The sequence below is a fragment of the Macrobrachium nipponense genome, chromosome 45 (genome assembly GCF_015104395.2).
Source record: "Macrobrachium nipponense isolate FS-2020 chromosome 45, ASM1510439v2, whole genome shotgun sequence".
NCBI classification, from domain to species: Eukaryota; Metazoa; Arthropoda; class Malacostraca; order Decapoda; family Palaemonidae; genus Macrobrachium; species Macrobrachium nipponense.
In genome coordinates, this window is record NC_061105.1 from 3,211,635 (window position 1) to 3,235,632 (window position 23,998).

At 41.8% G+C, this 23,998-nt stretch overlaps 1 protein-coding gene across 9 annotated transcripts in view; it reads right to left on the reverse strand.

The window, feature by feature from the left end:
• Positions 1 to 8,442: 8,442 nt before the first annotated feature.
• The window catches only part of LOC135214284 (transmembrane ascorbate-dependent reductase CYB561-like), a 46,999-nt gene continuing 31,443 nt past the window's right edge, over positions 8,443 to 23,998 (reverse strand). For 5 of the 9 annotated variants that reach the window (XM_064248405.1, XM_064248411.1, XM_064248406.1 and 2 more), the window contains 6 exons: positions 19,287 to 19,408; positions 18,681 to 18,818; positions 18,267 to 18,475; positions 17,536 to 17,693; positions 16,753 to 16,897; positions 8,443 to 14,683 (listed from right to left, as the gene is read on the reverse strand). In XM_064248405.1, coding sequence (XP_064104475.1) covers positions 14,648 to 14,683; positions 16,753 to 16,897; positions 17,536 to 17,693; positions 18,267 to 18,475; positions 18,681 to 18,818; positions 19,287 to 19,408 — 808 coding nt within the window. In that variant the 3' untranslated portion in view covers positions 8,443 to 14,647. Of the gene's footprint in view, positions 16,898 to 17,535; positions 17,694 to 18,266; positions 18,476 to 18,680; positions 18,819 to 19,286; positions 19,409 to 20,440; positions 20,592 to 23,998 lie in introns of all 9 variants that reach the window. The other 4 variants (XM_064248410.1, XM_064248409.1, XM_064248407.1 and 1 more) reach the window with 3 other exon arrangements.

Consider the following 23,998-nt stretch of genomic DNA (forward strand, 5'->3'; position numbering starts at 1 on the left):
CATCAAAGTTTTATTGAACCTTTCTAGTAAGTTTTAAATTTAGGAAGTTTTGAAACAAAGGTGAAAACTGTTTTGTTGTTTGACACCATTTATTCAGTTAGTAAAATAGACTTTATTAATGATGTACTGCTTGTTTTGCATTTCCACATCATTGTGACATTTCATATAGTGAAGAAACCTTGCACATTTGTAAATTTTTGTGTGAGATTGAGCTTCAAGATGGAATTACTCTCCATAGAGAACAAGTCTTGTACCCAGTTGAAGTATTCCACCCGTTGAAAAGCAACCTGTTTGCTGAATCTTTATGCTTGGCTTGCATCAGAATGAATTTTCTGCTTTCACCTCTCCTTCGCCGAGTCTTCTGGTAACAGTTACCCATTTAAGCTGCTTTCAACCAAAGGCTACTATGAGTAACTAAACAGTTGTAGTGTTAAACACGAGGTATGGGACACCATAGAAAGGACCTTATTTCCTTGAAGAGCTTGGGAAAAGGTCTGGATTAACAAGAGGTAGAGCCATTGTGGAAGAAAACCCTAAGAAGGAGGATGCACCCAAATTTCAGATCATCAGTCCTGGTAGTGGTGGCAGTCAACTTTTACCTCTAAGTCATGTACATAGTAGGTCCTTCCCTAAAAAGTCAGAATCCATAAGGAGACGATTGTAGGGGTTTTGTTCCGATACGTAATACAAACCATCGGTCCTTTAACAATAGGAAGTAGCTAGCGGCAGCTGGAACGGTCGTAAGCTTCGAACAAGGGGAGAACGGTAGTTAACTGCTTGTCCGATCGTCGCGCGGCCGTGTGAGGATAGGACGTGCTCGTCATCGCTCTGCCCGCTTTGTCGTTTGCTTTGAGTATCAGCCCTCTTTTTCCTAGTGTAATTGAGAGTATATGATTGTAAGTACTTTTACATTTCTTTTGTCATTTGCAATATGAGTGATCAAGAAATGGAGATTTCGCCGCGCCCCCCAGTCGCCCGTAGAGTGTGTCCCGGGCTGGAGGGGCGTAGATGCGGCGGATTTAGATCATTCGTGGATGTAGATCCACATGAGGTTTGTACTCGTTGTCGGGGGCGAGAATGCTCCCGCAACGAGCCATGTATAACGTGTATGAATTGGTCCGAGGCGCAGTGGGTTCTGTACGAGGGCAGGAAGAGACTTAGGCCGCCAAAGAAGTCATCGGAAAGCTCTCCAGTGACTCCTTTGGTAACTGACACTTCGTCTTCTTTCCTGCCTCCCGGTCAGCCCCCACGTTTCGCGCCTTCCCCTGCGGGGGGGGTAGCGGAGTCCTTCTCCTCTCTCGATCCGTCGAGTGTGGAGGAGGGCGCCCGCTACCCGGACGTCCAGTTGTATTCGGGGTCTTCCGTCCGCTCTGGGTGGGGTTCTTCTCCCCCCAGGCGCGAGGAAACCCCTCTGACTAACCCGACTGTTGCTTCCGCAGATGTGCCACCAGCGAAGGACGACCTGGGACAGGTGTGGGAGTCGCTGGGACTGCAGGGAGTGCCTAGTATCCAGGGGTTGATTCAGCGGTTGGCGGGGTCGGCAGTGGTCACTCATGGTACGGTAACCACTACCACTACCACCATATCTACACCAGCGTATGACATGCCGCCGCATGTAATGACGGTGACACCCACGGCTGCAATACACAAACCTATTACTGCCGTACCAAAGAGGATGGTGCCACCGCCACCTGGGTTCTTTGTGTTGCCGACCCCGGACTTCCGCTGCCCTAAGAGTACCCCCCTAGACCTGCCGCCAGTGCCGAGAATGACGGTAGCTGCCGACAGGACGCCTGGCTCTCCTGTGGTTCCTGCCGTGCCTGCCGTACCTGTTGCTGTCCCTGCTGCTCCTTCCTTTTCAGATGCTGTACATGCTGTTCCTGCTGTTCCTGGACCTGTTCCTGTCGTTCCTGCTGTTGGTGGTGCTGCTACAGTCTCAGGTTCTTCCGGACAGGTGCAGTCGGGCCCTGTTGCTTCAGCAACTGCCCCGGCTCCCTCCTGGATGGAAGACCTGACGTCTGTCCTGCGGAGCCTGGCGAAGAAGAAGAGGAAGAAGAGGAAGGTGTCGTCGTCGTCTTCTTCGTCGTCTGCTGCCTCCTCTTCCCCTTCGACTTCTAAGGCTAACAGCCGAAGAAGAAAAGAAGGCTGCCTCCTCCCCCCCTAAGAAGACTCCTTCGGGATCTTCTAAGGGCCCGTCTCGCTCAGGCGAGTCGGGGAGCTCTTCTGCTGGTCCTCCTGTTCCTTCGGGAACGGGGCCCGTCTCTTCCTCTGCAAAGAAGAAGACGACGGGGACCAGAGGTGTACCAGCCTCGGCTGGTACGTCCTCACCTGGTGTTAGCGGTCCTGCCGCTAAATCAGGTTCCGTCTCGGCCGCTTCTCGTTCGCGAGAAGTACCGAGTGGACGCTCTTCCACGGGAGACCGTCCAGCCAAAGTTTTGACGCCCGAGCTCGCTCGCCGTCAAGACCGCGGCGCGGAGCAGAAGACTGGCGAGAGTCGTGCACACGACTCCTCGCCAGGCCAGTGGACGCTCTCGCCAGCGACCAACTGGCTGCCCTCGGGTTGGACGGTGACGGGTCGCTGACCAGCCACGGGTTGAGGCGAGGAAGGGGTCCCCGCGGCCGTCGGTACCAGCGGCTCGACGCGCCGAGAGGACGCTGGCCGGTCTCGCCGCGACAGAGAGCCTAGCAGGTCAACCAGCAACAGCTCGCCTGACGCTAGAGATCAGCGTCAACGTTCTCAGCCGAGCCGCTCGCCCCAGGCGAGCGGCAAGGCTAGGCCTGCTGCTCGATCGCCACCGCGGGTTGTTGACGATCAGCAGCAGCCCTCCACGCACGCTGGTCCTGCGAGCGAGGGGGGAGCGTCAGGTCTGCCTCTCCCGTACCTTCAACCTCCTCGGGCTCACCGGGAGGAGCGAGGTACCGAGGAGTGATCACGAGAGGTGCGCCGCTCGCGATCCCGCTATGACGCCGTATGGCTCAGGCACGGTTCTAGGACCGACCAGAACATACGCGCAAGTAGTTGGAGGTGACCGTCAGGGGTCTGCCGCTGTTCCTCCTTCTGAAGGAGGAGTATCACGGGATCTGTTCTTGCTGGAGGGACTGGACGGTCCTACTCCACAGGACGCAGTCACTCCCGAGATACAGAGGAGCTTTGCAGAGGTCCATTAAGCTGATTCGTCAGCATAATGACCTTGCGGAAGGATCGCCGCTACCACCGGCAGAGCCCACGTCCCGGCTCGAGTCATTTTGGGGTCCTAAGAGGGAACCCAAAATGATGGTGGGGTTACCGCGATCAGAGCTTGCAGACTCAGTCCTGGATCAAGTTGAGAATCTCGTCTCAGGACGGGAGGATTCGCTGAAATCCGGACGGTCTTCTAAGCTGCTTTCCTCCTCCTCTACAGCGTCAGAGGCGATTTTACGTGCCTTCGGAAGACCCGATACTGCCGAAACAGGTTAACCCGGAGTTAGCGAGGCTGACTCCAGGTGTGTTTCCCTGCAGCAGCTCCTGTCGGAGAACCTCTGGTTCTCGCAGCAGGAGGCACTTGCCCTGAAATCTACCGCTATGGCAGCATTCCAGGCAGTCTCTTGGCTGGATTTGTGGTCCCTCACAATATCCAAAGTAGCGGCCGGCTCTGGGAGTTTCTGCTCTCGAAGACGACGCTTCTTTCAGGAGACTGTGCCAGTCTGGAGGAAGAGCGATCTCTTACCTCGCCCATCAGACTGCTAACCTGTGGGCCAACTTGGTTCTTCGACGTAGGGACGCAGTCCTTCCCGAGTGGACCAAGGGGCCGGGCGTGAGGCGGCACTCGGGCTTCGCAATGGACCAATTAGGAGTTCCCCAGCTCTCTTTCCCGGAGAGATGGTGGACGCTGCGGTGAAAGGCGGCGCACTGATGACCGTGACCGCTTAGTTCACCAGGCAGTCTCGAAGGTTACTGGGCAATCTTGAGCGACTGCGGCCAAGCCAAAGAGCTTGGCTAGCGCTTCCACGGCGGCGAAGACGGTTTTCTGCACCCTCGTCCAAACCCCGGTGCGAAGACTCCCGCTGTTTCGACGTCTGCTAAAGGAGGCCGTAACCAGCCCTCCTCCCAGCCCTCCTTTCCCCGAGGAGGTGGTGGGAAGAAGTCGAAACGAGGAGGGAAACGCTAGGGACGGCGTTCCCCCTCACCTGCTGCCAGGAAGTGGGGGTGTGCCTGGCGAGCCATTGGGCAACTTGGCAGCGCTACGGCGCAGAGAACTGGATAGTAGACGTCCTTCGGGAGGGATATCTACTACCCTTCGAGTCTCGGGGCCCCCCCTCATAACAAACCGGTCCAAACCGGTCCACCTACAAACCTATGTCCGGGGATCATCAAAGGACAACGCTCTTCGACAGGAGATCAAGACCATGCTGGCGAAACGAGCTGTAGAAATCGTGGAGGACCAATCACCGGGCTTTTACAGCCGCCTCTTCCTAGTGGAGAAGGCATCCGGTGATAGACCTCTCTCCCCTGAACCGCTTCGTTCGCACGACGCGGTTCACGATGGAGTCGGCACGCTCGGTGCTCGACTCGATCAGGGGGAACGATTTCATGCTTTCAGTGGACTTGAAGGACGCGTATTTTCAAATACCCATCCATCAGTCCTCCAGAAAGTACCTCCGCTTCATCTTCGACGGGACGGTGTACCAATTCAGGGCACTTTGTTTCGGTCTGTCAAACCGCCCCACAGGTACGTTCAGCGAGTGTTCACTCTGGTGTCAGCTTGGACCCCATTCGCACGGGATACGTCTCCTGAGGTATCTCGACGATTGGCTGGTCCTGGCGAGCTCCCGCTCGCAGTTGCTGCAGGACAGAGATCGACTCCTCAAGTTTTGTCGCGATCTGGGGATCGTGATAAACTACGAGAAGTCCGATCTCGAACCCAAGCAGAAGATGAAGTACCTGGTATGCTGATAGACACGGTAGCAGGGCAGGTCTTTCCCGCAGACTTGTGTATCAGCAAATTCAGGGAGGCAGCCGGCCGGTTCCTGTCTCGGCAGGAACAGGCAGCACAGCAATGGCAAGTCGTGATCGGCCATCTGTCGTCACTCGAGAAGTTAGTCCCTCACGGGCGTCTTCACCTGCGGTCTCTCCAGTGGAGGCTAAGGGAGAGTTGGTCTCAGGCCAAGGATCCTCCTTACTTTCCCGTGGCTCTCACGGACAAGGTGAGGCAGGACCTAGCCTGGTGGCTCGACGACAAGAACCTCTTAAGAGGAGTGCCAATACGCACTCCCCCCCCGGAGATGCTTCTGTTCTCAGACGCATCGACCGAGGGATGGGGCGCACACCTGGAGGAGTTGCTGACTGCAGGTGTGTGGGACCATCACGAAAAAGCACCTTCACATCAATGTCCTGGAACTCAAGGCGGCGTTCAACGCTCTCAGAGAATTTCAGGACCGCTTGGTGGGACACTCGGTGGTGTTGATGTGCGACAACACCACAGTAGTGGCATATGTCAACAAGCAGGGGGGGCTAGTGTCTCTTCCGCTCCATCAGTTGACGGTGCAGGTGCACGAGTGGGCCACGGCTCACTCGATAGAGCTGCGGCACGCTACCATTTACCCAGGCAAGAGGAATGTAGTAGCGGACAAGCTCAGCCGTCGGGATCAGGTGATAGGGACCGAATGGTCCCTACACCAGGACGTGGCGGAAAGGGGCTCTTCAACCTGTGGGGGCGACCGGTCGTAGACCTGTTCGCCACCCGGCACAACAGAAAACTTCAGGTTTTCTTTTCAGCCGTGCCGGACCCATGGGCAGCTGCAGAGGACGCTCTCCAACACCCCTGGGACAACCTCTTCGCCTACGCCTTTCCTCCCTTCTGTCTGATTCGGAAAGTGATCAGTCGAGCGCTGGTCACTCCCAATCTCAGAATGATCCTGGTGGCTCCCAAACGGCCTCAAGCCGTTTGGTATCCGGACCTGCTGGCTCTTCTTGCGGACGCACCGAGAGAGCTACCCAATTGGCACAACCTTCTAGCCCAGCCACACGTAGAACGGTACCACCTAGCAGTCCAGTCCCTTCAACTTCACGCGGCTGGCTGTTATCCACCATCTCTTGCGAACGAGAGGCTTTTCTCGCAGCGCAGCAACAGAGATGGCTGGACACGTCCGACAGTCCTCTGCAGCTGTGTACCAGGGAAGTGGGCCGTCTTCTGTGGTTGTGTCGTAGACAGGGTCTGTCTCCTCTGCAGAGCCCCACTCTTCAGCAGGTAGCGGATTGTTTCCTCGTGTTTCTTCTTCGCCGAGAGAAGCTCCTCTCAGTACCCACAGTTAAAAGGATATAGAGCAGCACTGGCGCTCGTCCTAAAACTGAGGGGACTGGACATCTCGAACTCGTTCGAGATTTCCTTGCTAATGAGGAGCTTCGAAAGGTCTTGCCCACCCAGGGAACTCAGGCCCCCTGCGTGGGATGTGACTCTCGTCCTTAGGAGTTTGACTCGAAGACCCTTCGAGCCACTCCGAGAGTCGTCAGACAGGGATCTGACCCTCAAGACCCTCTTCTTGCTGGCCCTGGCATCGGCGAAGAGAGTAGGGGAACTACATGGTCTTTCTTATGATGTTAAACACACCAGAGGCTGGGGATCTGTGACGCTCGATTTCGTCCCGAACTTCGTAGCCAAGACTCAGAATCCGTCGATCCCTGACGACAGGGTTCGAGTCTTTCACGATTTCCCTCCCATTCTGGACTTCACCGATAACAATGCGGATGAGATGCTGCTTTGTCCTGTGAGGGCGCTACGGCGCTATCTGAAGAGAACTCGACACCTCAGGCCTGAGTGTCGACGCCTCTTCGTTAGCACTGGGGTTACCAAGAAAGAAGTTTCCAAGAACACGCTTTCTTTCTGGCTACGTGAGTGATCAGGAGAGCGTACGAGGCTGATGGTAGCGACGACATCCGTACGCTCCGACCGAGAGCCCACGGAAAAGTCGAGGTATCGGACCCTCCTTAGCGTTCCGTAAGAACTTCTCCATGGCGCAGGTCCTGAAGGCAGGTGTCTGGCCAACCAGACCACCTTCACGTCCTTCTACCTTCGGGATATTGCCCACAAGTCCTTGGGATACTTTTTTCTTGGGGACCTGTGGTGGCTGCTCAACACGTTGTGTAAGCTTACCCAGCACCCGAGCAGGCAGAACAGCATCGATTCCCTGTATGACTGGGAGAATGAATGTTGCGAATGAGTGTGTGACTGGCTTCTCTTCACCACTTTCTCTACCTCTACCTGTGGGCAGAGGATACGGTCGTTACCACGCTGGAAGGGAGTCAGATGCAGGTAAGCTACTCGACCGAGCTCCATCCTATCCTTTTAATTAGGGATAGGAGTGTATATCCACCACTTTCTCCTACAAGGGGGAGGAAGTGGATGCCTACATGAGACAAACCCATGACTTTATATTTGCTCATGTACAGGAAAAAGTTCTTACAAATCTGGTACGAAGAGATACGCTTGCCTCTCTCTTAGTACTCGGCCCAGAGGTCTGACCATTGATCCTGCGGTGCACACCCCGATCAATCGGACAGAGGCTTGGATCCCTCCCTCGCTCTTACGACCAGGGAGGCATTCCAGGGATGGACGAAACACCAGTCTGTTCATCTAAAAGACTCAGATTCCTCCCACCAAGAAGTGAGTCTTCCTATTGTTAAAGGACCGATGGTTTGTATTACGTATCGGAACAAATGACAATTTGTCGAAAATTGCATTTTTCCTAACTATACAAACCTGAGGTCCTTTACATATAGTCCCTCCTCATGCCACCCCTCACTCTGCGTATTTTGCATGGGCCAAAAGCAAAAGTGATTTGTTTACCTCCCAGCCGCGCGACGATCGGACAAGCAGTTAACTACCGTTCTCCCCTTGTTCGAAGCTTACGACCGTTCCAGCTGCCGCTAGCTACTTCCTATTGTTAAAGGACCTCAGGTTTGTATAGTTAGGCAAAATGCAATTTTCGACAAATTGTCATTTTCTATATTTTTGCCAGCAAAATGAACAAAAATCATGAAAAATTTTTGGCAATGGAATGTAAAATCCTGCACTGCAGTAGCTAATGCTGAAACTGGCAAGAAAAATGACTTTCATAAAAAAACACATTTAGTTAAAACAAGAAAATGCTACATATACCAGGCCCAGAAGTGATAACAAGCAGCCTTCGAAAAATAAATGGCTTGAAATTTCTGAAACAAAGTTCTTGCTGTAACATTACAATGATAAGTGATACGTCAAACCTGGAAGGCAAAAAGCACTTACAAAAGTCAAAGTCACGCCTTGAAGCATCACAGAAGAATGGTGCCTTGTGAGACAGCAGTGTGGGGGCTAGTGAAGAAATATGGGTTGCACTGTATAGGCTCATATGAACTAAAAAAATACTTGGCTGTAAAGAAAAGGAAATGTTTTAAGACCTAAATCTATGGCTTCAGAAAGTGAAAACTGCCCATTTATAAATTTTATTGGTTTCATTTAGACTTTACACTACACACATGATAAAAAGACAAACACATGTATTATATATAATATATATCTGAAATACTGTTTGCTCTCTATACTCCCTTGATATAAATGCATATGTAATGCATATTTGCATAATATCAGCAATTACAATATGAAAAATATGTAGTTATACATTTTTTGTGGAAATCTGTTGTCAGAAGATAGTAGCCCAGTTAAGGTTAATTTCAAATAGTATTGCACAATCAATCACATATTTTTTTTTTAGGATATGTTACAAAACACCAAAGCCTTAAAGCGGTACACGATTTGCACATCGTAAGATGTATACAAGCGCTTGATACACTGTATACCACTTCTGACATTAGCTTTTTTTTATAAGTTCTGAAGCAAGAAAGAAATCTTAATAATATAAAACATTAAATCAATAATCTTTCCTTGCGGAAACAAACCTCTTCATCTATCTAAACCTGAGTCCCTGATTAAAATTAAAATAGCACTTTGAATGTGTTTTTTTTTCAATTGCTAAAGCTGGTAGATAAATGATAAAACCTTCCCCACTCAACGGCCCCTTCATCTTGTAGTGCATTCTTGACTAACCGACCTGATATTTCATTCACACTGGGGATTATAATCAGGTCATGTTATTAGGCATTCATAACTTTGATGGTCTCTTGTCTTACCTCCTCCAATATCACTGTATGGACGAGAATTTGAAAAGCTATAAGCAATATACTGTAGTCATGTTTCACTTTATAAAGCTCAAATTTCTTAAACCAAGACCCAACAGTAGGATTCTCTTTTGGGAATAATTGTGCAAAATGGCTTTCTGAGCAACTTTTTTTCTTTCATCTTTCTGGTGTCCGTTCATAATTGTGCTTCCTTGATTTAATAGTCTTTGAGCAATCATCCAGACAGTTTCCTTAAGCTTGAGAGACTGTGGAGCATAAAGTATGTCTTGTAGATTCTTTTGTGCCAGGGATATTATACTATGCACTTTGTAGATTCTTCTGTGCCAAGGATATTATACTATGCACTTTGTTCCTTTCCTGACCTTGTTACATGGAAATTCTTGACTTCACTAAGACCATGCTGACTGAAGTCGTGTTGGATTTAAATATTTGTGTGTTCCTTTCACAGTTTGCTACATTATCAGCATCTCTTATCTCTTTTCCACTTTTTGGTGGTCCCAAACTCCAAAAATCGACTCCAAAAATCTTTTAAATAAATTTAGCACCTTTGTTATCAAGGCTTCTGCAATACCCAAGTATAATTGTTTCTTCTGCAGCTGGTTAGACTTCCGAATTACTAACGGGTGTTTGGAGCGTCCAAACTTCAGTTTTTTTCTCCTTCCATTCCTACTTGCTTCTTTTATCTTGCCATCCAACCTTTCTAACTTACATCATTAATGCAACTGTGTAGCTTTCTTTCAGTTTAACCTTCATAACCTTGTTCTTCATCGGATTTATTTTCTGGCTATTTTTCATCTTGGTATCCAGCCAACAATCTTTACAATTCCTCAAGTGCTGAAAGTGTCCCAATGCTTGGCTCATACCCGAAATGTAATTTAAACATAATTCATAATGCAGATGTTTTTGATGTTGATGTTGCTTCCTTCATGCCACATCAAGGCTCTCAATGCTCAGAAGAAAACCAGAGAACAGGATCCAGAACAAAGTTTGGTCATGTCACCGGAAGAGCCTGAACTGTCTGATTCTCAGATATAAAAGTGAGAATTTACACGTTCCTTTAACCAACACCTCTGTTGGTATTGTCTACTTGGATACTTGCCTTCTAGATAGACTGACCAAACAGTACAGCTCAGCAGAGACAATCTTACCACATTCCTCATCCTTATCTCAAGGGGAAAACACAAAGTACAGAAATATAAATGTCCTGAAAATGAGGGTAATTAATATGTGACATTGGCAACATGAAGATGGCACATACATCAGTTATTTCTACTTGAAAAAAGTATTGAAATCATAAAATTTGTAGTCATCTTGTGTTAACTGACATAGTTTTACCTGAATGAAAAAATGAATACTAAGCTTACTTTTAACTATAAAATGCACCGTCAATAATATAAAAAAAAAAATTAACATTTATACCATACTTTACGATAAAAACACAAAGGTAACGAAGTCATTCTTTTGTGTGCAAAATGAAATGTTTACTAATGAAAAAATTACTTAACATTTACAATACTTTACAATAAAAACACAATGGTAACAAAGTCATTCTTTTGTGTGCAAAATTAACAGTTTACCAAAGGCTAGTTGAGTAACCCTTAACAGAACAAGACTTGAGGAACGGACAAAAATATAAAAGTACAAACTTCTGTTTAACATGACAACAATTCACTGCATAAAATGGAAATGGCAAATCAAAAGCTCAAAATACCTTTTACTTTTGATCCATTCCATTTGGTCTTCCTACTGATGTATAAAATTTCTTTGTCTTTTTAAAATTCTCACAAATCATTTGAGAACCAATCCTTTGTGCAAAGCATCATGGGAACCTTATGTGACTCAGTAGTCTTATCAATACTCTGTTCACAAATCTTTACAAAATGGAAAACATTTCTACAAATGTGGAACTAGACTGGCAATATATATTTGGGCTTTTTACATGAGGGGAGGTATGTCATTAATCTCCCAGCTACCGCAGCATTCAGGTATAGACAAGAAGCAAGAGAGATTGTATTCACAGACTAATATGTATACATATAATTCAGCTTAAATATTCATAACAATCATAAATCTTTTGTAAGTCCTTATGCTGTTTATGAGTAAAAAAATAATCATCAATATGTAAAATACCTCTTAAAATCCACAACTGTAATATTGTACGCAGCGACACATTATAATCATGAAGTTATAGGTGTGACACCACTACTCATGTGACCTAGCCTACTGTCAGTTAGTTATTATATAGCCAGACTTATATAACACAGCCAAATGCTACATGGATATACAGTCTGTTACCCTGCTCTCGTTAAATCCATATTACACGACGGTATGCACGTCAACAACCTGGGCCGTTTCGTAACTTTCGAGTGGAAGGAGCCGTCCCTCATTAATAATGACTAGATTTGGGCTCCGCATTCAGTTTTATACAGCACTCCTTGAATGTGAAATATACAGGGAGTCCCCGGGTTTCGACGTTCAGAGGTTAAGGCGCTTTTCAATTATATTCATCAGAAATTCTTTCCTGGGTTATGACGCCTACAACGCTCATCTGGTAGAAGAAATATGACACCAAAAATGCTAAATAATCAATATTTGAAGGCTTTTTGGATAAAAATGCAATAAGAAAGCAGTTTACATAGTTTTGAATGCACCCAAAGCATTAAATGTAAGGTTTTCTTAGGATTTTTGAAGATGTTCTGTCTTATGACGATTTTCGGGTTACAACGCGTCTCAAGAACTGAATTCCCGTCGTAACCCGGGGACTGCTTGTACACAAACATAGTATGTGATGAAATATCTTTTTGATAGAGAGAGCTCTGGTTTAGTATACGTCAAAACACTGAAGATACACTGTAGCTAAATAGGAGTAACAAAATATTTTAACGTAAGATCGTAGCAATACAGCTGAACAGTTTTTCATGCAAAATGAGACAAGAGTATCTTTGCAGAACATATTGTAAATATCTAAAACAAAAAACATTGTACATACAATTTACCTTTCTTTCTTAGGAACTCTAATCACTTTTTCTTAGGAACTAAGTCAGTATCAAATCTGATTACAACAATGCCAGTGAAGTTGTGTGTGATAAACTGAACAGCAAAAAAAAAAAAAAAAAAAAAAAAGTATACATAGATAACTGTACATATTTAGCACCACAAAAAATTGAATTTTTTTTAATCAAACAACCTATTTCAACTGGCCAGTAACTAAATTTACTGATAGATAACCTAATCATAGTCTGGAATGTATTGCAAAAGGGCTGTATTGGTAAAATTACAAAATGTATTCATTACAGAGCAATTATGAAAGGTGTTCAGAAAATGAGAGACATACTCTAGAGAGATATCTGCAACTATGAAATAAGGTCTACAGTATAACCTTCATTTCCTTGTTAGCCTCATTTCATTACAGCTACTTAAAATCTTAGACAACGATATGACGTGGATATGGTCGCTTGGATGCATGAGAATAGAACATTAAGATACAAAATTTCACCTGGTATGCATTCCCTAAAATACTGTATTTTTATAATCATTTCCAGCTCTTTACCACATATATTGCAATTCAGTTTTAAATAACAGAGATGGCTACACAGAACCCACACTGCTTTCCCATTATAGTGGCTTTTATGAAAAATAGCATAGGAAATGAAAACTGCATAATGGCCATTTCTACAAAACATTTTGAAATAATTTCAGCATGGCAGTATTGCTGACTGAAATTTAAACCTGTTTGTGTGTTCTGACGGGAAACTATACAAAGAAAAATTGCATTAGAGGTTTACACTGACCTTGAACATGACCTCCTTATAAGGCGTTCTAAATTCAGAAAATCTGGTCTTCCTAATAGATTTATATTAATGTACTGAATAAATCTCTAATATATATTAGTAGTACAAAAAAGTAATGTTCCTCTCTCTAGTAGTTTTCCTTCCAGCAAGTGCATGAATGTATGTGTTTAACTTGGTAATAATAAGCGATTATAAACATATGATTCTTCTGTCTTACAGTTAAAATATTTAAATTACAGAAGCTTATCATGTGGAAACTGGACCCCAATTACTTTTATCTAAATAAAACTGTAAATGGTAATGCCAACAGATTTCCAGCTGTCAAAATATTGAGATATGTGCAGAGAAGATAGTTGGTTTAAGATTATATATTTATGACTTGACTAAAATGGTAATTATCGTATATAGTAGGCCCTTCTCTGAGAGGGAATTTTGAGTTTGTACACTTAAGACGTGCAGTGTATACTTATAAATAGCCGTGTGGTTATGACATAAAATAGCTGCGAATACTATAAATTAGATAAACATACAAGAAGCCAACACCATTGTGAATAGAAACTGTCATTCTACTTGAAATGTAATGTACAAAATTACAAATTGTACATTTTTTTTCTGCAGTATTTTTAATGTAAATGGTTGTGATGCTTCTTTCATTACTTAACAATAAAATATTTTAATGTTAATCATTGTGCACAAAGGTTGCTTGTGGCAAAATTCTAATTTTACAACAACACCAATTGTGCTTCTTGTTATGTGTATGGTGTAATTGTTGGTGAAATAACCTGTCCAATTCCATCAGGTGATAAATGCACTCAAGACAGATTTATACTGACAGTACATTATAGTGCATGGCTGCCTCCCAGTATTCATACAGGATATATCTGGAGGAAGATTCTTCGATTCATGAACTCTTTAGTTGTAACATCACTACATCCCAAAGTTTATCAGGGGTAAAAAAAAATATTACCTAACCTCAAAAGACCTACCTGACATGTTTTAAAAGAATGCTTGGTGTTCCATTTTACATACATACTATTACCATTTTGTGAGTTATAAACATTGTTCATGGTCAAGGTATAAAGTGTTAGTAAGTGTTGTACTCATGTTGCACACAGTTTTAAAGTGTCTATGCAGTGCAGTGCACACCATTGCTCTACATTTTATCTGTGCCAGTCTCAGCAAACTGAGTCAAGTCAAGAATACAATTGACCACATGAGTGGTCTTCCTATCTGTAAAATCAGTCTCATTGCAAGTCTTTTTTTCCTCTCTTGCTTGTCATTCATATTCCTTCTCATTTCTACAACTTGCTTTCAATTATTACAGAGCAATACCTTCAGACTTCATTTTCTTACAATAATGACAGTATATTTACTAAGGTACTTTCACAATAATTACATCTATAAGTGAAAGTAATACCCTTCATAACAAAATGAAAATAACTGTGCTTATAAAAATAGCTTCTATCCGTTCTCTGATGGCAACTATATTTTTATATTAAAAAGTGTTTATTTCTCCATTTAAAATCTGGTTTATCAGAGAAACTTGAAGTCTTACAAGGAGTCATCCTTTTTTGTGTATAAAAAAAACTGCAATTATATATTTTGTGCACCATTCCCCAAGGAAACTAAGTGGTTAAGTACAAGTTCATTTCACAACACTTACTCAAAAGTATGAACTGATCATTCATCTCGTGCTGATGGCACTCTACCAGTTCTGAACTATCCTTCGGTAATTTGGCCTCTGAAAATACAAACGTATGGACGATAAGTATTCAAAATACAATGGGTACTCTTTATTATGTCCAAAAGTGTACTCTTATGCCCAAATTTTTCCAAAATGTCATGTACAACATATAATTCTTGAGGGTTCCCAAGGACAAAAAGTGCCTGTTACCTGAAGACTATTAAATCTACTGTGTTTTGGTATTGGAAAATCATGGCTTCTATAAGTCTGTTGGGTCATCTCAATAATCCTATAAAAAATTTAAATGTGAAGTAACCGTTGCTGTTTTTACAGTGAAATAAAAAAATGACCCATAATAATACTGATGGCAGTCCACAGTCTGCAGAAAGGAATACTATGCTGGACATTTGTCTGTTTGTAACAAACTGTTCTCATCATGATTGATAAATCCTCCTATATTCATCCTACCAATGCTAAAATTTAAAATGAATAGGCAGCTCAAGCAAATCTGCTCACATTACCAGTCAACTTGGACAAACATAGAATCAAATATCGATAAGGGAGAAATCTGACTGGGTGATGTTATCAGTCATTTGCACAAGTATCCACAGAAGAGAGAGGCTAGTCTACTTTTTCAAATGCACTTGCATTCAGATAAAACTTTCTAGCTATGGAACACAAGGCCCAAATGCAATGAACATACTATTATATAAACGCCTACCACTTTTCCCGCTAGCAACATAATGCCATAATCTGATCTAGGCTGAAATAGACCTGCAGAAAATGAACTTGTAAGTGCATAACAAATTCAAATATTCTTACATATTTTAACGATAATCTTCTTTATCAAAAAATTAAAAATTCTGGTGAATTTTTTTCCCAAGGGGACAATTTCTAACTCAGATTTAAACCCTCTTAAACCTGTTACCACTTCTGCTTTACTAATAAATGCCTCTCGGAACGCAAACCTTGATAAATACACATATAAATCATTTGTGCAAGGTATACATATGCATAAATATAATGCAAATGTATAGTAGGGACCCAGTACCATGAGGTCTTTAAAAGTTGGAAAAAAAAAAAAAAAAGTGCAAGTGAACAACCTCTATTATTATGTTTAATGTCATTATGTTTCGAGAGCAATCACTACAGGTGAATGCACCAATTCTACTTGTTTGTCTGTCATACAATGAAACTGTGGCAACATTGTCAAACAAATACTGTATTTTACTTCCAAGATAATTCACTGTAAAACAGTTAGTCTCACTACAACTGTGTCTAGGAAACAACAGACAATAAATTCTTCAGAGAGCCATAAACAACAGTGTTAAAACGATGGATTTATCTTTCACTTCTCTGTAATGGATTTATTCATTCAGTTCTTCAAGAAAACAAAGATTGTACAAAATATAGCAAAAATTACTAATTGTAATAAATGCAAAGAAAAATTATTATATGAATCGAGTTAATTGTCCTTTCTACTGAACTAAATATCAAAAGTAGTGTACACTGAAGTGAATAATACATAAAAACTTAAATAAAAATATTCCTAAGCAGCTAGAGAAAACCAGGACTAATCGTCTATAGCAACAAGTAAAAAAATATGAATAAAGTTCCAGTAATGAAACAGACTTAATCCTATTCTTACTTAACCAAATTGAGTGAAGTAAATGTACAGTGTATTATATACAAAACAACCTACACATGGACATGTATTTATAAAAAGCACATATTTCAATATTTGCCAAGCTCAAAACTATATTTTCCTAGTCATGAGTACTTCTGTTATATTTATCTTCTTTCAAGTATTCCAATACAACTAGTCATTTTCATAGTTTTGTGAGATGGTATTTGGAAGAATTGTGACCTCAAGTTACTGGGGTACTATACACTTTATATATAAATATATATATATATTTATATGATACACACATATACACCTTTATACGTATTTGTAATCATTCACGCATTTGCTTAGTAATGTGCGATATCTTATTATCTACTCAAAATAATCAATGACAACATTAGCAGTAAAGCAGAGTTTTGGAGAAAGCTTGTGAGATTTTTAAAAAATTTCTGCTACAAAACGTCCAAAACTATTCAAGAACAGTGTCTGTGAGCAGGACCTCGTCTTCGGTGGTCTGCCGGCGAAAATGGGGGTTCGACGTAAGGTAGACCACCATTCCGGCAAAAAAGAGCAAGAGCAGCCCAATCACATTCACGAGAATCCCTTCTGATGGGAACTCACTGTATTTTGGTCCAGGACCGAAGCTGTGAGGAGAGAGAGAGAGAAAAAAAAAAGTTATGTACGTACTACACGAAGAAAGAGGCCGAGTTTGTATAATGGGAAATTAACAGCTTTAAGACTCTCGCTAAGGGGGCCTAAGGGACACTGCAAAGAACTTAAAGTACTGCCTACAATACACTGCACGAAGTGCCTGCATGTCATTACCCTCTATGGGAAACTATTTCAGTACAACTCTTATAATTCATCCTTAAATATATTCAGGGAATACTACTGCTTATATCTTATGTAATAATATGTTAGCTGTATTTGTAATTTTGCAACAAAATATATTAGACAGAACTTCTTGATAAAATTAGCTGTTATTTTTATAAGAAACCCTATGCAGGGTTAGAAATATTCACTTTCAACATTATGTGGCAGGTCCCGAAAATTTTTTAGAATTTTTTTCTTATACCATGGGCAGTTGCTGACCTCCTTACCACTGATGTAATTTGAAAAAAACTTTGGCCCAACTTTAAAGTTCGCCAGGTCTTGCTGTTTTGTTTATGTATATTTAGCCCGTCCTGTGAGGGTTTAAGAGCAAGTAAGTGGTTTAAGCACTCTATCCATAAACAAAAAACCCAAAACAGCGTGAAAAATTCTACAACCTGAAGATACTTACTTCAAGGCAAATATTGCCTTCTCTGTAAGGCCTAAAAGACTAGCACATATTGCGCCCATGAAGATGAGCAGGCCAAAAAACTGATGAACAGGTAAATAGGCTGCCCGGACAGAAGGCCTAAGTCCAGGAAACAGGAATGTTAACAAACCAAACACCCACTGGAAGAACAGAAGAGATAATTTCAGTAAATAATTGAAACAGGTGATTAATCTAACATACTAGAATATACATGGCAGGTATCGTAATTACAGACTGTCTGTCCAAAAATGCAAAACTTGATGACGAAGTCTGCCATTTCCAAATAAGTACATTAGTTCAGGTAAGTGCCCAGTCAATACTGTACACGATTTTGTACAAAGTTAAGTATATCTTAGCTTTACCAGACCACTGAGCTGATTAACAGCTCTCCTAGGCCTGGCCCGAAGGATTAGATATTTTTACGAGGCTAGGAACCAATCGGTCACCTAGCAACGGGACCTACAGCTTATTGTGGGATCCGAACCACACTATATATCGAGAAATGAATTTCTATCGCCAGAAATTAATTCCTCTGATTCTGCGTTGGCCGAGCTGGGAAAACCACTCGTCCAGCGAGGAACTAGATGATTTTGTTCTGACATATAACGTTATTGTCAGGTGAAGTTACTGATAATTTTTGTAAAATGATCATGAAAGGTAATCTCAAAATTCTCAATTAATTATAAACAATTGCAAATTGAAATCACACTCACCTGACACGCAAACAAAATGACAACACTCAAGCCTAGCCAAGAGTGTAAACTGTACATATTGGCAATTGGCTTTTCAGCTAAGTTGTGGGAGTCAAAAGCAGCTACTAATCCTATAACAGAAAATATAAAGGCTCCTAAGTGCATCAGCATGTGAATAATCTTCAACTTCTTCTTTCTCTCGGACCGGAAGCCACGGTATATTAACGCTCCTGAAAAGATACGCACAATAACAGTATATACCGTACTTTATGTCATCAAAAAAACACAGATGTGTAAATACAGTACGTACTATATTTTATTTGTCATCCGAAAAACTCACAGGTAAGCATAGACACAGTGCCATACTTATATCTGTCACATTGCTGACCTGACTTTGAAAAGGATTTTGCTTAACATTTACTCGGCTTCACTCACCATTAGCATAAAGGAAGACAAGGCCAAGGACCATAAGAAATGGATGCCAGTTAAATTCTTTTCCAGGATTACTGCGCCAGGCAAAACCTCCCCTGAACACACCGATCCACACGCCAATTAATGACACGCACAAGATACCTGAGAGGAAAAAGGCACCAAATACGACATATCAGGATATTGCACATTGCTGAAGAATCTGACTTACTTGTGAGTGTAAATGTATAGTGCCTGCATAATGTATCAACATGAGTGATTTTCCACAAAAGTACTATACATAGTACAGTAAAATGGTTAAAATACTGTGTATCATCAAAGCCAAATCTGTAATACAACACAAAAATATAGCAATAAAGCCTTTAAAACTGGTGCCATTAAACAGTTAAAAAGCAGTAATACTGGAGAGGTTTATATAATATAAACCTCTCCAGTATTACTGCTATAGTATTTCAGAGTATTTCACTAAATAAGACACTAAACAAAATAAACTTGAACATTGTAAAATATTAAACACAATGAACATCAAGCCTTATTATGTCCTAGTAGGTTAGAACTTGGAAGTTTTCCAGAAGTACATAGACTCCATCTGAAGGTTCCTTCAAGACTCACCTAACATCTGAGTGAGGGTATAGAGCTTACTGAAGAACGACAAGTTCTGGGCTTCATTCTCCATCTCGTCTATGATCCCTCTTCCGATTAGCGACCCTTCCTCCCCGGACTCCCAGTCACGTCTGAAAAATAAGAGAATATTTAGCGCACACATATATATTACAATTAAATATATCATATATAAATACAGAATCTACGGGTCACATTTTTGGATACACTTGTTATTACAAATCTTAAGATACAAACAGAGAAATTCTAACATACGTGTGTTATGGAAAATAAAGAGAATTATCATTTCAATTTGGCTTGCCCTGTTCTCTTTTGTCATTAGAGAAAAACACAAAGAAATACAACGCCGAGAGTTGGGTATGTGTGTGTGTGTGTATGTCTGCATGCAGAAAGGCACATTTCCTTGACTCATAATCAGTGTTCTTCTAAAAATAATGACGGGGCGTCTTGGGAAATTATATATCTTCCCAGATGTACTCCATTGTGGAGTTACCTTGGATAATGAATGCACAGCTTTGAATTAAAACTTTTGATAACCAAACTGACTGTATCGTTACCATTACAGGGAGCCTGTGATATAAAAGGACACCCTGTTTACTTACCGGAAATACCGAACATTGAAAAGATGTTTGGTTATAAACCCTGGCTATTTATTGTGTTCAAAAATACTGCATATGGGGACTCGAGTTGTACTACTGTCTAATTAAAGATGGTTAAGAATATACTGACCAAAATTAGTGTCATATTTGTTTCGAGAAATGGGCTTGGCTGATATCAGCTTCATTTCAGAGGTTACTAGAGCGGAGCACATGCATATATTAACATGTATGAAAACAAAAATTAGACAAAAATACACATACCGGGAAACTATTAAAAATATAGTAGTGCATTATGCTATATGCTTACCACCTAAACAAGCATGCATAGTTTTGTAAAAAGTTTAATCGTACAAGTGTTATATTTATACGTATACAAGTGGTTCAGTTAAAACTAAATGGTGCTGGGTGCAGACTCTATACAGCATGTTTACGTCATCACTGGTATATCTAAAAAAATGAAGCTTTTCATCGGTTATATATTGTAAAATTATATGCTATAAAAGACATTAAAAGTCCTTCTAAAGCCATCCTATAGAGGACACTTACCTCGGCTGTTTGGGAGAGGCCAACATCCTATGCACCAATTTCAACCCAAAAATTTTTCGTTCGCTTATTCTTTTTCAAGCCACAGAAAGACAAGTCACTTAAGATTCACTTGCTTTGGGTTCAGTGCTTCACGAAGTGACTGAAAATATACCTTTGTAGTGGATATAAAGACAAAAACACACATGGAAACACAATTCAAAATATGAGAGACATTACTCTTTTTGGTAAATTGAAAAGTAAAAAAAAATGTACGCGTGACGTCACAAGGCATGTTAGTGACGTCACTATGTGTGCAAGCGGGAACTCCCAATTAGTCCTAAACTCGACACACATAACACTCAGACCTGGACTCTCTCTCTCTCTCTCTCTCTCTCTCTCTCTCTCTCTCTCTTCTGGAATCAATAATTCTCTCTCTCAAAACACACATCACGATTCACGAAGTATGTCAAGCATAGACGTACGCCATTACGCTACATGATTTAGAACGAGTGAGCGCATTCCACAACGTTAAATTCTCTCTCTCTCTCTCTCTCTCTCTCTCTCTCTCTCTCTCTCTCTCTCTCTCTCTCTCTACGCACTTCCAAGCCATACCTTCCAAGAAGGTACGATCGATAGGCCATTAAACACTTGCTTGGGGCTCGCAATTAAGGATTCAAATGTTATCCTTACGTGCTGTGGTACAGCTTAGAGAGAGAGAGAGAGAGAGAGAGAGAGAGAGAGAGAGAGAGAGAGAGAGAGAGAGAGAGAGAGAACATTTACGGAAACGGAAAAAAAATTAATCAAAAATGACAATATACTTTATATTTTCGTTTATAGGACTAAAGGATTTTATAGAGGAGTTTGATTTTCCCAGAGGGTCAAATTCAAAATCTAATTACACCGAATCAAGGACTTCCCCGGCTTCACGACCAAATTACCACAGGAAGGAGAGAGAGAGAGAGAGAGAGAGAGAGAGAGAGAGAGAGAGAGAGAGAGAGAGCACTTGACTCAGTGTGGCACTATACTCGATCGGGAAATCAAGTGTTTGGGCAAGTGCTAGGTCACACGAGACGTTGGGGCTAATGAATGAAGAGAGAATGAGAGAGAGAGAGAGAGAGAGAGAGAGAGAGAGGAGAGAGAGAGGATTGGCTTCATCATCGGAGTTCGACGAATCCACTATTATCACAGGAGCACCACTCCCGCCACGCCATCCCACCCCAGAGTCATCCAACCCCCCCCCACCCCCCCTCCCCCTCCGACAGACTGTGGGACCGTTGAGCAGCAGCGTGATTATTTTTCTTCTTCTTCTTCTTATCTTTTCGACAAGTAATTGGGCGAGGAAAGAAAGAGGAGGACGATAAAATGAGTAGATAACAAGGAATAATAGATGTACTTCTAGTACTACTGAAGAATAATTTATATATACTTCTAGTACTACTGAAGAATAATTATATATACTTCTAGTACTAGTGCAGAATAATTTTATACTTCTAGTACTATTGTAGAATAATTATATATTTCTAGTATTACTGCACAATAATTGTATATACTTCTATTATAAATTTCTAGTACTACTGCAGAATAATTTTATATACATCTAGTACTACTGAAGAATAATTATAGTAATACGGAATAATTATACATCTAGTACTACTGAAGAATAATTATATATTTTTAGTAATACTGCAGAATAATTATATATTTCTAGTAATACTGCAAAATAATTATGTATACTTTTAGTACTACTGCAGAATAATTGTATATAATTCTAGTACTACTGACGAATAATTATATATTTCTAGTACTATTGCAGAATAATTTTATACTTCTAATACTACTAGCAGAGAGAGAGAGAGAGAGAGAGAGAGAGAGAGAGAGAGAGAGAGAGAGAAACTTTGCAGAGGAGAGCCAGGAACCGCACACATATAGACCAACTGCTCCACCCCTCCAAAAAAAAAAAAAAAAGAGAAAAGAATCAAATACAATAAAAGTTTCAAAATAAACTTTTATACAAAAGTGACGTCCGCAGGCCACCAATGGAATTACTTCATAAAACGCCTGGAAATTGACTTAAGAGTGACCGAGACACGAGCCGGATATAATAAACCTGAAGGGGACGAAGGGAGTTCATGTCCTAAGGGAACGAGGGATGATCACAACGTGTTCAGACACGGTCAATATCAGTGACCTGACATTTGGCTGGATTATCTCTCTCTCTCTCTCTCTCTCTCTCTCTCTCTCTCTCTCTCTACTGCCTGTACAAGGGCTAGCTACTGTCTCCTCGCGAAAATACATTCGTTTTCCTATATATAAAACTACACGTAAGTCCCTTTAAAAAAAAAAAAAAAAAACGAATCACAAAGTTCTCTAAATTTCCAAAAACAAAATAGGTTCGTTTCCCCTAAAGACAAATGTATGATAGGTTCGTTTCCCCTACAACAAAATAGGTTCGTTTTCCAAAACAAAATACGTTCGTTTCCAAAAACAAAATAGGTCCTTTTCCATCTAACAAAATAGGTACATTTCAAAATCAAAATAGGTTCGTTTCCCTTGACAAAATAGGTGCATTTCCGAAATCAAAATAGGTTCGTTATCCCTTAACAAATTGGGTACATTTCCAAAAACAAAATAGGTTCGTTTCCCCTAACAAAATAGGTATATTTTCCAAAATAAAATATGTTTGCTTTTCCTTAATAAAATAGGTTCATTTCCAAAAACAAAATAGGTTTGTTTTCCTTAACAAAATAGGTGCATTTCCCAAATCAAAATAGGTTCGTTTCCCATAACAAAATAGGTACATTTCCAAAAACAAAATAGGTTCATTTCCCGTAATAAAATAGGTATATTTCCCGAAATAAAATATGTTCCCTTTTTCCCTAACAAAATAGGTTCATTTCCCCTAACAAAATAGGTAAATTTCAAAATCAAAATAGGTGCATTTTCCAAATGAAAATAGGTTCGTTTCCCCTAACAAAATAGGTATATTTCCAAAAAAAAAATAGGTTCGTTTCCCCTAACAAAAAAGGTATATTTCCAAAAAAATAGGTTCGTTTCCCCTAACAAAATAGGTATATTTCCAAAAACAAAATAGGTTCATTTCCCCTAACAAAATAGGTATATTTCCAAAAACAAAATAGGTTCGCTTTTCCCTAACAAAATAGTCCCTCGTTTCCCTAAACATTGTATAAGTTCGTCTCCCATAAAAATAAACCTCGTGGTGAAGGACAACCGCACGTATATAAAATCCTCACCTCCCCACCCTCAAAGTATACATCAGTTCTCCTTCTTTAAAAAAAAATACATAAATAACTCCCCCAAAAGTCCCTTCCAGGTGGGGGCTTACTAAGGGGGGGGGGGGGGTTAGGTCGCAGATTGGAAAAAGCAAGGCGGGAGTTAATTAGGTCACAAATCACACGAAGGGGACTGGGGGGAGAGGGAGTGGGTCCCCCACATAATCCCTTCAGGGACTTTGGGGAAGAACAAAGAGGAATTGCTAGGGGGGGGGGGGGAGAGGGCGAGGATTACAATGAAGCTCAAGGGGTGGAATAGGGCGAGAATGGAATGGGAGGAACGAAATTG